The sequence below is a fragment of the Capra hircus genome, chromosome 19 (assembly GCF_001704415.2).
Source record: "Capra hircus breed San Clemente chromosome 19, ASM170441v1, whole genome shotgun sequence".
Taxonomy (NCBI): domain Eukaryota; kingdom Metazoa; phylum Chordata; class Mammalia; order Artiodactyla; family Bovidae; genus Capra; species Capra hircus.
The window spans coordinates 22,834,310-22,848,964 of record NC_030826.1 but is presented as its reverse complement, the minus strand read 5'-3'; the positions used below and the strand labels follow the sequence as shown (position 1 = coordinate 22,848,964).

The following is a 14,655-nucleotide window of genomic DNA, read 5'->3' as shown; positions in this document are numbered from 1 at the left end:
CCTCCCCCCAAAAAAGAGCAGTGTCCTAGGACGCGGGATGCGATGCTGCGGGGTTTGCGGGAGCTGTCCTGGGGCAAGGAGGAGCCGTCGAGCCTCCGAAGAAAAAGCGGAGTCCGCCAGTGAGATGGGCAGGAGTGAGGACTTATAATCGGGGACTCTGGGCGGCGGTCCTCGCATCCCAGCCGGTGGGCAGAGCGCACGCTTCCAGCCGCCTGTTTCGGTGACCTCCATCCGCGAAGGGCGCTCGCCCGGAGGGGGTGGGGCTGCGGGTGCGAGCTTTGGGAAGCCCGTGGAGCCCGGGAGGGACTCTCGAGTGGCCCGACGACCGGCCCGGGGACTGGGGCAGGTACTTGGACGGACGCGGGCAGAGGATCGTCCCCGGGGGCGGGCGCGGCGAAAACACCTTGGGAGGCGGCGCCGCGCGGCTGAGCGCCGCTGCCCTGGGAATAGGACGGCGCTCGGCACCGCGAGCTGAGAGCACTTTCATAAATTTTGTATGGGAGGCGCTCCGTGAGCGGGGGCGGGGAGCGCAGAGAGAGAGGGAGGGAGCTAGCGAGCGGGGGAGGGAGGGAAGGAGGAGAGGTGGGGGAAGCCGGGGGGAGGAAGGGAGGCGCCCCGCTCCGCCGATCGCACGGTCCTGCAAACGCGCGCCCGGCGCTTTCCCCGGAGCTCGGTGGTGCGTGCGAGCGCCCTTTTGCAGCAGCCGCGGCGGCGGCGGCGACCCGAGGGGGCGGAGAGCAGGGGGCCGCGGCCAGGGGACCAGGGGGCGGCGTCCCCTCTCAAAACCGCCTGCAAAGTGCTCGAGATTGCAGAAGCAGGCCGCCGGCTCCGCGGAGAAAGCAGCTCGCCCCGGGGGCTGCCGGGCAGAGCCGCGGTTGCCGGTGGGCGCCGGTGCCCTCGGCGCGGGGCTCGGGCTCACCATGCCCCTGCGGGGCCGGGCCGCCGGGCACCAGTGGATCCCCGGCTTGCCCCCGCCTCGACGCGCACGGATTAGCTGCAGCCGGCGCCCGACGATTTGAATCCAGACCCCGGGAGGGAGCGCTCTTAGGCCGACCTCAGAGTGGCGGCCCCTCGGCCAACATGCTTCGCAAAGGTGAGTTGGAGCCGCAGGGGCAAGTTGGAGTTGTATGCGCACGGGGCAGAGCCGTGAGCCTGGGAGCCGCCCGAGAGCCGCCCGGCGCCGGGGCTCCCGGTCTGGGAAGCTGCTCTGGGAAGGCTAGCGGGCTTCGCGGGGACTCAGCCGCGGAGGGAGTGCTGCTGGGGGAGCTCGGCCCCCGACGGGGGCTAGTAGCGAGACTTGGGATCTGCTCCCTGAATCCAGCAGCCAGGCCTAGAGATCTGGTTCGGCGAGGTCATTTGGAGACCACAGTGAACTACCTGTAATGGAAGGGGAGCCGGCCTCCTGGGACCTTAGCTTCGCCGGTATAAAGTTTTTCACTTGCAGCCTCCATCCCCCTCGCGGACCCAAGCCGCCAGCTTCCGCCGCTTAGTCGGGGCCGGGTTCGACTCGCGCTCGGGTGTAGCCGGCGGTCAGGCGCCGCGCAGCCCCTGCGCTCACTCACCGCGCGTCCCGGCTTCCCAGGTGGGGCCCGGACGCGGGCACCTTCCCTGCACCGCGCTTTGGTGGTTCCCAGGGATGGGCTCTGGGCATCCAGCGGCCGAGGGTTGGTGGCTAGCGCCAGAGGTCCGGTTCCTCAAACTTTCCTTCTGCCTGGAGAGGAGGGATTGGAAGGCGGAGGCCGTGCCAGGAGCGTGCGCAGCCCGTGCCAGGCTTAACTTGAGGACAGCTGCCCCCCCCTCACCCCCACCACCACCTCACCACGACCCTCGGGCCGCCGGGCTCCTAGCCGAGCGCTGCAAAGTTGGCGCGGGCGCTGGGGAAGTCCCGCCGCGCCCCCACGTGGCTGCCGCGCGGGGAGCGGTCCCCAGGGCCCAGGGAGGGCAGGTGACCACGCCGTGAGCCCGCGGGCTCCGCCACCCGCCGCTCGGGCCTCTGCGTCTACCTCTCTCACCTCCCAGGTCCGGGCGGGCTGCGGCGCCCCGCCGGGACCCCCTCGTCCCTGGCCCGGGCCGAGCGACTGGTGAGCCACCCGCGCCTGCGGCTGTCTGCCCTGGCCCTACGGGAGCCAGCTAAGGTGGGACCTCAGGTAGCGGAGGGGCCTGATCCCTGAGCTCCGCGCTCCAGCCTTAATCCGCCCCTGTTTCCATGGCAACAGACCGAGGTGTCGTAAGCACGGAATTCTGACCTCACAGTAGGATGGGAAAGGAGAAAATGGGCAAGGGGAGGTGATGGGAGGAGGGGGAAGCGAAGCCCAGGGATGGGCGGAGAGGAGCAGATGTGGGGGTGATGGAAGAGACCCCATAAGCTGGTGGGACAGGTGCGTGAAGAAACCACGTCTGCGCTGGAAGCCCTAAAGGCTGTGTGGCGATCCTGGCTGGCTCAGGCCGACCGATGAATCTGGGTCGCCCCACTGTGTGAATAGCCACCAACTTGTGTGTGACTTGTATCCTCCACGTGGGTCGGTGCGGTGCAGGGTGGGGGAACCCTGACTGCCTTTCACTGTGGGTGGGAAGTCTCTGCTGCTGGTTGGAGGCACCACTCCAGTTCCTTTCCCCAGCTAAAAAGGGACCAAAAGTCTTTTCAGCACCCGCCAGTGCTGGCCAGAGTGTGTCTGCACAGAGAAGGTGCCTGTTTTTAACAGAGCTTGGCAGCCTGGACCTGGATCCTGCAAACCTGCCCCAGTGGGGAAGGCTTCCCGGGTAGTTCTAAAGGCCGCCATGTCCAGGCTGCAGGTCTGTGATGGAGATAACAGAGAGCAGCTGACATCTCATTTCCCTTTTGGTCTTTTGTCAGTTTACAGTTAAAAATGAGCCACGAAGCGGCCCACGCATTTTATTTATATGGTTGAGGTGTCCAGGGAGGCTTGAGCAGCCTCCAAGAGCCTTTTCTCCCATCCTCGCTAGCCAGAGACCCAGCTTGGGATGAACCCAGTGCATTCTGGGGCCTGCTCCCCAGCGGGAGGCTCCTTACCCTGCCCAAGAGATGGCCACTGGAGGCTTGGCAGTCACGTGTGTTTGCCACTTGGGCTATTTTTCCCTTCCTGCATAGCTTGGTTGGCGAGAGAGATTCTACCGACAAAGAGGTTTTCACCTGGATTGGCCGGAGGAAAGCAGAGCAGAGAAGTCCTTTGCTGCTCTGTGCCATTGTGTGGGCAAAGGGCTTTTATTTTGGTCCTGGTCTGGGCAAATCTCTCCCTTGGCCCCTGATCCTGGTCACCAGGATTGGTCTCTCTTGTGCATACGTAACACAGGGCACTCAGATTTTCTGTGTGGATTCTAGGTATGTGCCCAGAGACAAAGATATGCCTGGGGCTGGTGGCAAGAGAGGTGGCCATTGAAGTTTCTGCTTCTCAAGTGTTCCCAAAAGCTCCTGGCAAAAATGTCATAGGATGAAAAAAAAAAAAAAGTCATAGGATGAAAAAAAAAAAGGTCATAGGATGGATTCAGGTATTTGTTGCAATTTCCCTGCCCATCAGATGTAGAACCCTGCATGGGGTCCTGACCCTGGGGGAGTTTCATAGTTTAATTATGATTTGGAAAAGGGTTTGAAAGATGACGAAAGAGTAGCCTTTCCTAGATCCCGGGAGGAGAGAGGACCATGAGCCCTACATATCCTGCGGAGAAACCCCAGAGAAGGAAGAAGGTGAGAGTAGGCATTGGACCACAAGGGTCACGTCTCTGATTTCTGATTGTCCTATGACAGTTAATATGGTGTTGTCCCTGGGCAGGACATTTTAAGAACTGGGGGTGCTGCCTTGCATCTCTTAATGAACAGACTCTCCTGGCCACAGCCCCACCTCTATGAACCTGAACAGCCTCGAGTCCTCAGTGGATCTTGCTGCTGACCGAGCTGGTAGCTGAAGGCTTCAGCAGCTGCCCTGCTGGCTTTTCCATCTCCCAGCCTAGCCTGGCAGAACCGGGGATATAAAAAGCAAATCTCTGGTCAGAGATGAGAGGCAGGCAGGGCAAGCGAGGCCCCGAGCCACTCAGCACCATCTAGGAAGGAAGAGTGGCCTGCTGGGTTTTTGCTTGGCCAGAAGTGGCCTGCTTAAGGTCAGGATCTATGGTTTTCATTTTTAGAGCTATAAAAAACAGAATGCAAATCAACAGCCTCTGGGTGAATACAGAACCTTTCCTTAAAGTTTTTGTCTTGTTAAGCAAGGAAATAGAGTGCCAAATAGGCTTTGTTAAGTGGCAGTCTAATTAATAATTTAAAATCGTGTAGCTGTCTTTCATTAGAATTTATCTGTACATCAACCACAAAATCAGTCAAACACACTCATTTATAAGTTAATGCCATCCCTGAATAATTCAGCAAGAGCTAGATTAAGGCCTACAACCCAGTAAGATGCATTTTGTTCTTTTGGTTTCCATAGCCAGATCGGCTGGCCTGGTGGGAAGAAGGGAAGGTAGGAGAAAGAAGGGACCATGGGGTTGTCAGATGCTTGGTTGATTTGCATTCAGAGGTCCCCTAGGGAATCAGAGAGTCTCCATGTGTCCAGGTATAAGCAGGCTCCCCTTAGAGCTGTTAGTGTTGTGGCCCTCCTTAGCCCCAACGGTGAAGGGAAGTGGAGAGTATTCTGCAGACAGCCAAGACATTCCCCTTTCTACTAGAGAAAGTGTAGAGAGGGAAATTATAAGAACCCTGTGTAGAGGGATGAGATACAAGCCTTTTTAGCCCAAATCTAGGTACAGAAGTGGAGTTCCAGTCTTCCCAGCACAAGTCTGTCCCATTCAAGGAAAGCAGCCCAGTGAAACCAGTGACACTAAGACAGTTTCCTTAACTGGGAGCTTCTGGACTGCTTTTCCCGTCAAAGTTCCTGGTCCTCACACCAGCAAAGAGAGGACAGGATGAGAAATTTCTAAGGAAGCACCAGGTCACCTCAACAGAGAGAAGAGGCAGAGTTGCTAAATAAAGTCCTTGCATGCATTTTCTCACCAGCAGCCAGAATAAAAGCAAGGAAAGAAATGCAGTGCTCCCCATTTGTGAGCTAAGACGATGTAGAAACTGTGTTTTGGTTCCGCCCCTGTCATGCCAACATGAAGCCAACTCCTCACCACAGTTTCCAGGTCTAGTTGCTGCAGAGGAACTGTTCAGGACCCAAACTCCCAGCGTGGACACACTGACTCCTCTACTGCAGGAATGACCCCGAGTTTCTGGTCTCAGGCTCAGGCTGCTAAGCTCGACCCCCACCACCCCGGAGGGTTCAGTGGCTCTGTTTTAGGAGATCAGGTGGATAACCAGAGCAGACAGTGGACTTGACATGGGGAGAGGCTCTTGGCCAAGTTTGAAGCAAGGAAGTCTCATTAGGAAATGGAAAAGACAGGGGAGACTGGTAGGAGTTTTTGCCCCCTGACCTGTGGCAGAGTTGACAGCAGATGGGATCTAGGAGGGAGGTTTGGAGGGGGTGGGCAGTGAGTCCAACTCCAAGCTTTGAAGTCAGGGCCTGAGAAAGGACAGAGCAGAAGTTCACTCTCTGGAGATGAGAAGGAGGGGGCAGGCCTGCTGAAGGATGTCAAGAACGGATCTGTTTGGTACCATCTGCAGCGAAGTAGTGGTTAAGGTTAAAGCAGAGAGGAGATGACAGGGAGGGAACAGATGGCCGAGGAAGCAAAATAGCTGGCGAAACGGGAACAGAGCCTCCAGGGACAGCAGAAGGCAGGACCTCCATGCAGAATGCCGGAAGCGGCCTTTTCCTCGGGGTGCACTGGCCAGGCCACCTGGGTAGAAATGAGTCTGAGAGAGGAGTGATGCAGGCACCCCAGGGTGAGGGCTTCCTCAGGCTTGGAAGAAGACCTCATGTGTACTTAGTCACTCAGTCGTGTCCAACTCTCTGGCTCCATGGACTGTAGCCCACCAGGCTCCTCTGTGCATGGGATTCTCCGGGCAAGAATACTAGAGGGGGTTGCCACTCCCTATTCCAGGGGACCTTCCCTGACCCAGGGGTCAAACCCACGTCTCTTGGATCTCCTGCATTGGCAGGCAAATTCTTTACCTCTAGTGCCACCTGGGAAGCCCAAGAGAACACCTAGGAAGACATCAACCCCAAGGCGAAGGGGGGACCAGAAGCAGGGACCTCCTTGGATGTCGTTGAACTGGGGCAAAAAGATACAGTTGACTTGGGGTCCATCACTGGAGCAAGGGGAGGCCACTGTGGTCCGAACATGCCTGGCCAAGCCTGCTGGGAGGAAGCATGGATGCAAGCAGGGAATGAGCAGCAGAGAATGGACTGTTCTTCCTCACCTGCCTTGAATCCGATTCCACGCTCCCTGTCCACATGCTGACAATAGTGGCTTATAATTAGTGATGGGCCAGGCTAAGTGGACTCCATGCCTAGCCTCAGGCAGTCTCCACAGCCACCCTTCAAGATCAGTCTGTGCTCGTCCCTGCCATACAGATAAGGAAACTGAGGCGCAGGCCAGATGATCTCCCTGACCCTGGGTCACCCAGCTGGCATGCTGAGTCAGGATGCCACCCCAGGTCTGTGTGCCACCACGCTCTTTGCCTCGCCCTCTTAACCTCTCAGCTCCACTGCCTCACACGCCCATGTGCCTTGATTTATGTGACATATGTTTCGTGAGGTGCCGGGCACTGCTGAATCTGAATCAGTCGTGTCTCGTAACAGAGTTCCCTGGTAATTCCCGCGCACTCTTCTGGTGTTCCTCCAGGAACGTCTCTGGCTGGGACTTGGGGCTCCTGAGACCCTGAACCCCTCTCTCAGTTGTCCTCCTCTACCCTGCCCCCGACCCTTCTCTCCCCTACTGCTTCCTGCACTGCTGTCTTCATTGCAGACAGAGATCAGACAATGAAGCATCCTGCCCGCTCTCAGGCCCTTCAGGAAGGTGGGGCCCTGGCTTATCAGGGGGCGGGGCACTCTGCATTTGTTGCTCTCCAAGGCTCCCCTTCCAGGCTGTCCTGGTGGGGCGGCTAACACAGCCACACCCCAGACTGGTTGGTGACTGGGGAGCAATAGCCCCAGGACTGGCACTTGGCAGGGGCAGGGGTCCCTCCACCTGCCCCTTCTCCTCTGGAGAGTTCCCATGGCCCAGCCCTGGCCAGTCAGCTGGGCAGTAACTGCAGGCCCTCCACGCAGGGTTTTTCCTGCCCACTTCCAGCCACGGATGTGTACCCGAGAGACCTATTCTTCCTGCAGTTTGGAAAAGAAAAGAGAAGGCGGAGAGTCTAGTGGATCTCATCTTGGGTGCAGAAGAGCACATTCCCACCTTTCAAGGAGGAGCGTCCCTCTCCTCGGTGGGGGCAGGACAGGTTGTCAGAGCTAACAGATTCAGCAGGGTGCTTTGGAACCTGTGATTACGGCCTAATCAGTCGGTGAAGCTGGGATCCAAACCTGCAAACATCCCCTGCGAGGTGATTCAGAAGAAGTGCTGTGGAGGCCTCCAGGCCCACCCAGCAAGAGAGCTGGCACAATGCTGTGTGTGTGTCTGCACGCAGAACCACACCTGGCAAGTGTGCAACAGGTTCCAGGAGTGCTCGCCAGAGGCCCCCGCTGGCAGAGCTGAGCTTCCCGGGCACCTAGGTTGGCACTCCCTCCGCCGGGACCACTGGCAGCACGAGCGGCTGGTGAGCCACCCAGTGGGGGGCCCCCTGGGAGTGGGCAGGTGGGCCAGCACTGTGCGTGCCACATGTCGGGAACAGAGCTCCGGTGGGTACGTAGCTCGCCCACCCACGCAGGGGGGTGGGCACGACTCGTCATCATACGTCTGCCAAGGGACACAGGACCTCAGCCCTCGGAGATGAGGCCTCCTGGTAGCCCCCCGGGCTGATTCCACAGGGCAGTGGCTCCGTGGTCGGGGTGGATTTGCAGGAAATGGAGCAAAAATTTCTTCCTCAAGTCAGGAGGAAAGCAGAGTTCCCAACTCTCAGCCCACAGAGGTGGCATGAGAGTTGCTACTGCCTCTGAAATTGTTGGAAGCACAGTTTGCCATCTCTCTCTCTGGGCACCTGAGCCAATGCGTGCATCATGAAGGGGGCTTTTATGCAGAGATTCATGAGGCCCTAGGGGGAAAATTGGCATTCTTCTTACGATGATTTATTTATAGGGCGATTGGATGATGGGGATACAGAGGCTAAGGTGCCTCCATTAGTGAGAAGCACACAAGGCAGGAAGCCTTGCTCTGCCTTTGACATTTCATGAGGCGACTCCTACCAGGGAGCTGCTTTTTCTTTTAGAAGGTTTTACCTTTAATGTTCTATTCATGGCCTTGTCTGAGCAGGCTGGGAGGAGGAAGGAGCAGGCGGTGCGGGGGGCTTTGGGGGAGACAGTCGGTCACTCAGTGGCCAGTGTGGGGCAGCCAGGGCAGGCTGGGCACGGGCCGAGGGCTGCGGTCACGGACTGGCAGCCCGCTGGCCGGCACGCCGGCCACCTCCGCGGCTGTGCTGCGGGCGGCACGCCACGTGCTGTTTACTTTGCTGTCTGTCTGTGTCTTCACTGGCTGCCCGGCTCTGCCGGCAGCAGCAGCCTTTCACAATCCTGCCTCTGGCCTGGCCACGGCCTTTTCTCGCTGTGGACTCTGGGGCTGTGGACAGGATCCCAAACTTGGAGCCCTGGGGCTGGATTTGCTTCCATCTCTGTGACTGACTCACTAGGACCCCGGACGCTGGGCCTCAGTTTCCCCATATGTCATACAACTAGATGGACTGTTTGGCAAATGTTTTTCGGCAGTAAGAGAGTTTCTTCAAATGATGTCCAGTGTCAGAGCCCAGAATATAAAGCAGATAGCTCAGGTGGCCCTGGTCACACCTGGCTCAAGGGGCCTCCTCCTCTGGCCTTACTGCTGCCCTGGAAGGTCCTCCAGTTTGGGGGCTGGGGAGTCCCCTCTGGTCCTCCACTAGCAAGCAGTGCAGGCAGGAAGGCCACTGGCTGTGTCGTGTGCTGTGTGCTGACCCAGAGGACACCACGCTGCCCAGGCCTGGGTTGGAGCTCGCTCTCGTGCAGCAGGACTTGGACCCCTTGTGACCGCTTAGCTCGCTGGGAGAAGCTGTCTACACTTGGAGTCCGCTTGCCCTTGCCTACCGCTCACCCCTCAGGGAGAGGCGATTCGGTGGTCACTCCACTGCCACCCCTCTGGCCTGACCCTGCTGGACATTTTCCTCATCTCGTCTGACCTGGTGACCCTTGACTTTGTCGGTCATAGTTTCCCTCGACTTCCCCGACGGCGGCTCCCCTGGTCTTTCCGCTGCTTCTGAGGCTGCTCCTTCTCAGCCTTCCTTGCCAGCTTTACTACCGCCTGCCGTCCTTCCAGTGTGGTGCCTCCTGGGGGCATTGCCCTGGGCCTGCCTTCTAGGGGTGTCAGCTCAGCCCTGGGGATGATGTCAGCTTGTCTACAGCTGCAGGGTCTATTTACTGACCGCTTCCCCTCCACGTCTTATCGAGAGCCAAGGTGTTACTTCTGACCTCCAGGGCCATCCATCCAGCTGACCCCCCCACCCCCAGATGTCTCCACTGGGAGCCACACAGGACCCTCAAACCTGGCGTGTGTGAAACGATGCTCCTACTTTGACCCTGAGCTCTGAGCACCCTTACTTCTTCCCCATTTCTCCCATTTCAGCATCTACACCACCATCCTGGCAGGTACCATCAGTCAGAGAACTGGACCTACAGATGAGCCCCTCACCTCAGCCCACCACTCCCCACAAGTCCATCGAGCAGTGATGCCCCTTCTCCCTCAGCATCCTTCGCGCCTCCCTTCCCTGCTTCCACCCTAGCCTTTGCCACCATCCTCTCCCAGCCCCTCTGCGTCTTCTGCCTTTCCCCGCTCCAGCCTTCACATGGTGGTCAGAGTCTACAGTGCCGCAGGATCTTGTCCTTCCCTTGTTTAAAAACCTTCATTGATTCCTTGTCTTTCAGGGGCTAGTCTAGATGTCCCAGCTTGGCGGTCAAGTCCTCCTCTCTTGTCCCACCTACAGCCCCACTAAACTCTCCTCTCCCCACTCCCCACTTTGAACTCTGAGGTCCAGGTCTAATGACCTTCTTTCAATCCCCCAATGGAATTGTTCTCTCTCTGTCTCATCTCTAAAGATTTGCACAAGCACCCCCTGCTGCCCAGAACACTGTCTGCTTCCTTCTTTCCCTTCACGCTCATCCTTCAGGATTCAGCTTTCACGTCACTTCTGCTAGGAAAACTTACCTGGGCTAGGGGAGTGGTCCTTGGTATCCCACTGTTCCCTGTACCCCAGGTCACAGTACTCAGTCGATTTTATTGCAGTTACCTTTATGTCATTAGCCTTCCCCACTGGATGGCAAGTTCCATGAGGAAACAGCTTCCTCTTTACCCTCCTCCCCAACCCCTCCAGATCTGTTCTCCATCCTTCTCCATGTGCTCTCTGTCCCGGGAGCTTGTTCTGTTGAAGTTCAGCCATGAGCTTCCAGCCGAGTTCAACCAATGGGTGGGTCACAATGGACTCTCTGTGTCCCTCCATCACAGGTCGCCCAAAGTTCCTCCCAGAAGTACAGCCTGAGACAAGAGTTCAAGTGCCGGTCTCTTTGGGAAGGATCCTGGGGAACACTAGGAGAGGAGTGTGGAAGTGAGACAGGGAAGGAAGAAGCCAGTGGCAGGTGTGTTGCCTGAGCTCCGAGCACACTCGCCCTTCCCCATCTCTCCCATTTCAGCATCTGCACCACCATCCTTGCAGGAACTGTCAGTTGGAGAACTGGACCCACGGATGAGCCCCTCACCTCACCCCACCTCTCCCGGAACTCAGACCCACTGGGGAATTTCAGATACAGTCTAGAACATGCACCTCAAAGTTATTTCACCCCAAGGGGAGGGAGCTGGGTGTTTATACACAACTCCAGTCCCTCACTGGGTGAGTGTTGTTCCCCTAAAGGGAGCAAAGACAGTTTCTCTGCTAGAGAAGGCCCTCAGGCAAAGGAATGCAGGTTCTGGCAGTTGGATGTCAGTCTGGTCTGTGCTGAACCAGTGAAAGTTCTCCCAGCAGCTCTGTCTCCACGCTCAGTAAGAGCTCCCTCCCCTCACTCAGCCCCAGGGATGGGGGGTTGGAGGGATGGGGGGTTGGAGGGATGGGGGAGTTGGGGTTAGGGGAGGGGGTGCCATGGGAGGAGGGAGGGGGCTGTAAAAGACATTATCTATTAGGGTTTCCTGGGGCTTCCCTGGTGGCTCAGTGGTAAAGAATCTCCTGCAATGCGGGAGACCTGTATTCGATCCCTGGGTTGGGAGGATACCCTGCAGAAGGAAATGGCAACCCACTCCAGTACTGTTGCCTGGAGAGTCCCCATGGACAGAGGAGCCTGGTGGGCTACAGACCATGGGGTCGCAAAGAGCTGGACGGGACTGAGAGGCTGAGCACGCAGCACACACCCCCACCGTTCTCATCATCATTATGTGCTCATCAGATTACTCAGTCTGACAGTACTCTGTGTTTCCTACCAGGACCCGACTGAATACAGCATCCTGCAGAAAATAAAATGTAGCGCGAATATGACATTGGGCAAACAGTAGTGAATCAATAACTGAAGTCGTGTCTTTATGAGTTGACTAGCGATGTTGATTGAATGACTGTACACGTACGTTGGAACACAAGGAACTTAGTATCGAAACCCAATTTTTAAATTGCTCTGTAACTGCAAGAAAAATTAAATCATGATAACTTAGGGCTTAAAAAGAGAGAAAAAAACTTTGTATCAGGAACTAGGAGAAAATATTTTTTTCTTCCCTTTTTTCTTTTTATTTATTTTTCAGTGTTAATTTTTATTTATTTATATTTGGCTGTGCTGGGTCTTCATCGCTACACAGGCTTTTCTCTGGTTGCGGTGCATGGGCTTCTCATTGCGGTGGCCTCTTCTGTTGTGAAGCACAGACCCTAGGGAGCAAGGGCCTCAGTAGTTGCAGCACATGGGCCCAGTTGTGGCTCCAGGCTCTTGAACACAGGCTCAGCAGTTGTGGCACCTAGGCCTAGCTGCCCCTCAGTATGTTGGATCCTCCTGGATCAAGGATCGAACCTGTAGCTCCTGCATTCCCACTGAGCCACCAGGGAAGCCCTAATATTATTTTTTTAGTGAGGAGGGTGGAAAAAGGTGTCTCACATTTTTCTTCGTGCAATGCCTCATTAAGAGCAGAAAAGGCAGGTAGTATTAGCCCCAAGTTACAGATGAGAACACTGAGGCACAGAGGGGCCGCTGAGCTCATCAGGGCCCAGGGCGGTTGCTGCCTCACTCCATCCCAGCTCCGCTCCTCTGTAGGAGGAGGAAGCCAAAAGGCAGAGGAAGACCGGGCAACCAGGCCACAGAGGACTTCAGCAGGGCAAGAGCTGTGCTGGGGGAAGAGGCAGCACTCTCGCTCGAAAAACTTTAGGGCTGGACCTGGCAGGTTTGTATGGAACAAAAATTGCACTATTGATTCCGTGGCAAATGAAAAACCTCTCGTAGACATTCTGGGCTTCAGAGATCTGAAATGTTTAAATGAGGCTGGACCGAACATGAGGAGATAAAATTGCCAGGCCAAGCTGAGCTCAGGTGGTGCCTGGGGTGAGAACACGCTGCCTCTTTTGCCTTCTCTCCTGTCTGCGAAAATGACTTTTACTTTGAACCACTTCCTCTCCTTGCAGGGAGGGCTCCCGGGTTGCTGCCCAAGGCTGCAGTTGATACAGAGTCTCTGAGCAGGGGAGAGAGGCTGGGACAGTTCACGGGGCCACGCTCAGGAGAACACACCAGCCCAAGGGGGAACGGTACCACCAAACTGTGGGGCGGCAACTGGCCCTGGGGCTGCCTCGAGGTAGCAATGGTTATCATCTCCCTGTAATTGGCCCAGTGCCCCTGGTGGGCTGGTATTTCCGCCTTCAGTGAACAAATGTGATTACAGCGATTCAAGATTTCTCACTGGAAATGGGGAATTATTGCAAAGAGATGCATGACCTGGACTCTAGAAACCTCCACGAAAGGGAGTCCCTCTAAGAAGGGGCAGCCTCTGTGTGATCCCCCTCATGGACTCCTCTTCCACCCAAGCCAGCTATTACTGCCCCGGTTGACCCCACTGTCAGCACTCATGACTTTTCACCTCTCGTAAAGCCCAATATGGCCACCCAAGGTGGCTTCTTCCTCTTCTTTTTTAAAAATTTGTTTATTTGATTTATTTGCAACACATAGGATCTGTGATCTTCATTGCAGCATGTGCAATCTTTTAGCTGTGGCATGCGGGATCTAGTTCCCCAACCAGGGATTGAACCTAGGCCCCAGCATGTATTCCCAGAATACAAAGTCTTAGCCACTGGACCACCATGGAAGACTCTGGGCTGCTTATTCTTCGAAATGGCCTTTCACCCCCCTCCTCCCACCACTTAATTGCCCCACATCCTTGGTATTCTCAGCTTTATTTATTTATTTAGGCCATGCCATGCGGCATGAAGAATATCAGTTCTCCCACTAGAGACTGAGCCCGTACCCCCAGCAATGGAAGTGTTGAATCCTAACCACTGGACCACCAGGGAATTCCTATTGGTATTCTCAGCTTTATTTCCCAGAAGGAAGACCCCAGCTGAGCCAGCCATGTTTTTCCATGTCAGACCATGGATTATCTGTCCATAGATGAGCTTTTATCCTGTCAGCCAAGAGAGGTTTGGGAGGGCTCCCTCCGTTTGATAAACATTAAACATTTATTGAGTGCCCGCCTTCTGCTGGCTTGGCCCTGAGAATGAAGCAGTGAACAAAAACTAAGTCTGCTGTTCTCATGAAACTTCCATTCTAGTGAGGAGAACAGACAATAAATGAGCAATCAGGGACTTCGCTGGTGGCCCAGTGGTTAAGAATCTGCCTGCCAACGAAGGGGACCCAGGGTTCGACCTCTGGTCTGGGAAGATCCCCCATGCCTTGGAGAAACGAAGCCTGTTGTTGTTGTTCAGTTGTTCAGCTGTTCATTCGTGTCCGACTCCCTGCAACCCCATGGGCTGCAGCACGCCAGGCTTCCCTGTCTTTCACCATCTCCCAGAGTTTGCTCAAATTCATGTCCATTGAGTCATTGATGCCATCCAACCATCTCATCCTTTGTCGTCTGCTTCTCCTTCTTGCCTTCAGTTTTTCCCAGCATCAGGGTCTTTTCCAGTGAGTCAGCTCTTCACATCAGGTGACCAAAGTATTGGAGCTTCAGTTTCAGAATCAGTCCTTCTAGTGAATATTCAGGGTTTATTTCCTTTGGGATTGACTGGTTTGATCTCCTTGCTGTCCAAGGGACTCTCAAAAATCTTCTACAGCACCACAGTTTGAAGGTATCAGTTTTTCAGTGCTCAACCTTTTTTTATTGTCCAGCTCTCATATCCATATATGAATACTGGGAAAGCCATAGCTCTGACTATATATGGACCTTTGTAGGCAAAGTGCAAAACTACCGAGGACGCGAGCTTCAACTACTGAGCCCATGCACCGTAGAGCCCGTGCTCTGCAACAAGAGAAGCCACCACTCACTGCAATCAGAGAAAGCCCATATACAGCAAGGAGGACCCAGCACAGTCAAAAAATGAGTGAAAAAAAAAACACCCAACAACAAAACTGCTGATCAACTATACTCTGTTAGGTGGGCATAAGTGCTTAGAAAAAGAAAAGTAACAGAGGGTTCATTAAAGAA

General features: G+C 55.7%; 1 protein-coding gene across 1 annotated transcript in view; it reads left to right on the top strand.

Moving 5' to 3' along the window:
- The window catches only part of RTN4RL1 (reticulon 4 receptor like 1), a 79,288-nt gene continuing 65,234 nt past the window's right edge, over positions 602-14,655 (top strand). Inside the window, exon 1 of the mRNA XM_018064403.1 lies at positions 602-1,093. Coding sequence (XP_017919892.1) covers positions 1,081-1,093 — 13 coding nt within the window. The 5' untranslated portion in view covers positions 602-1,080. The remainder of the gene's footprint in view (positions 1,094-14,655) is intronic.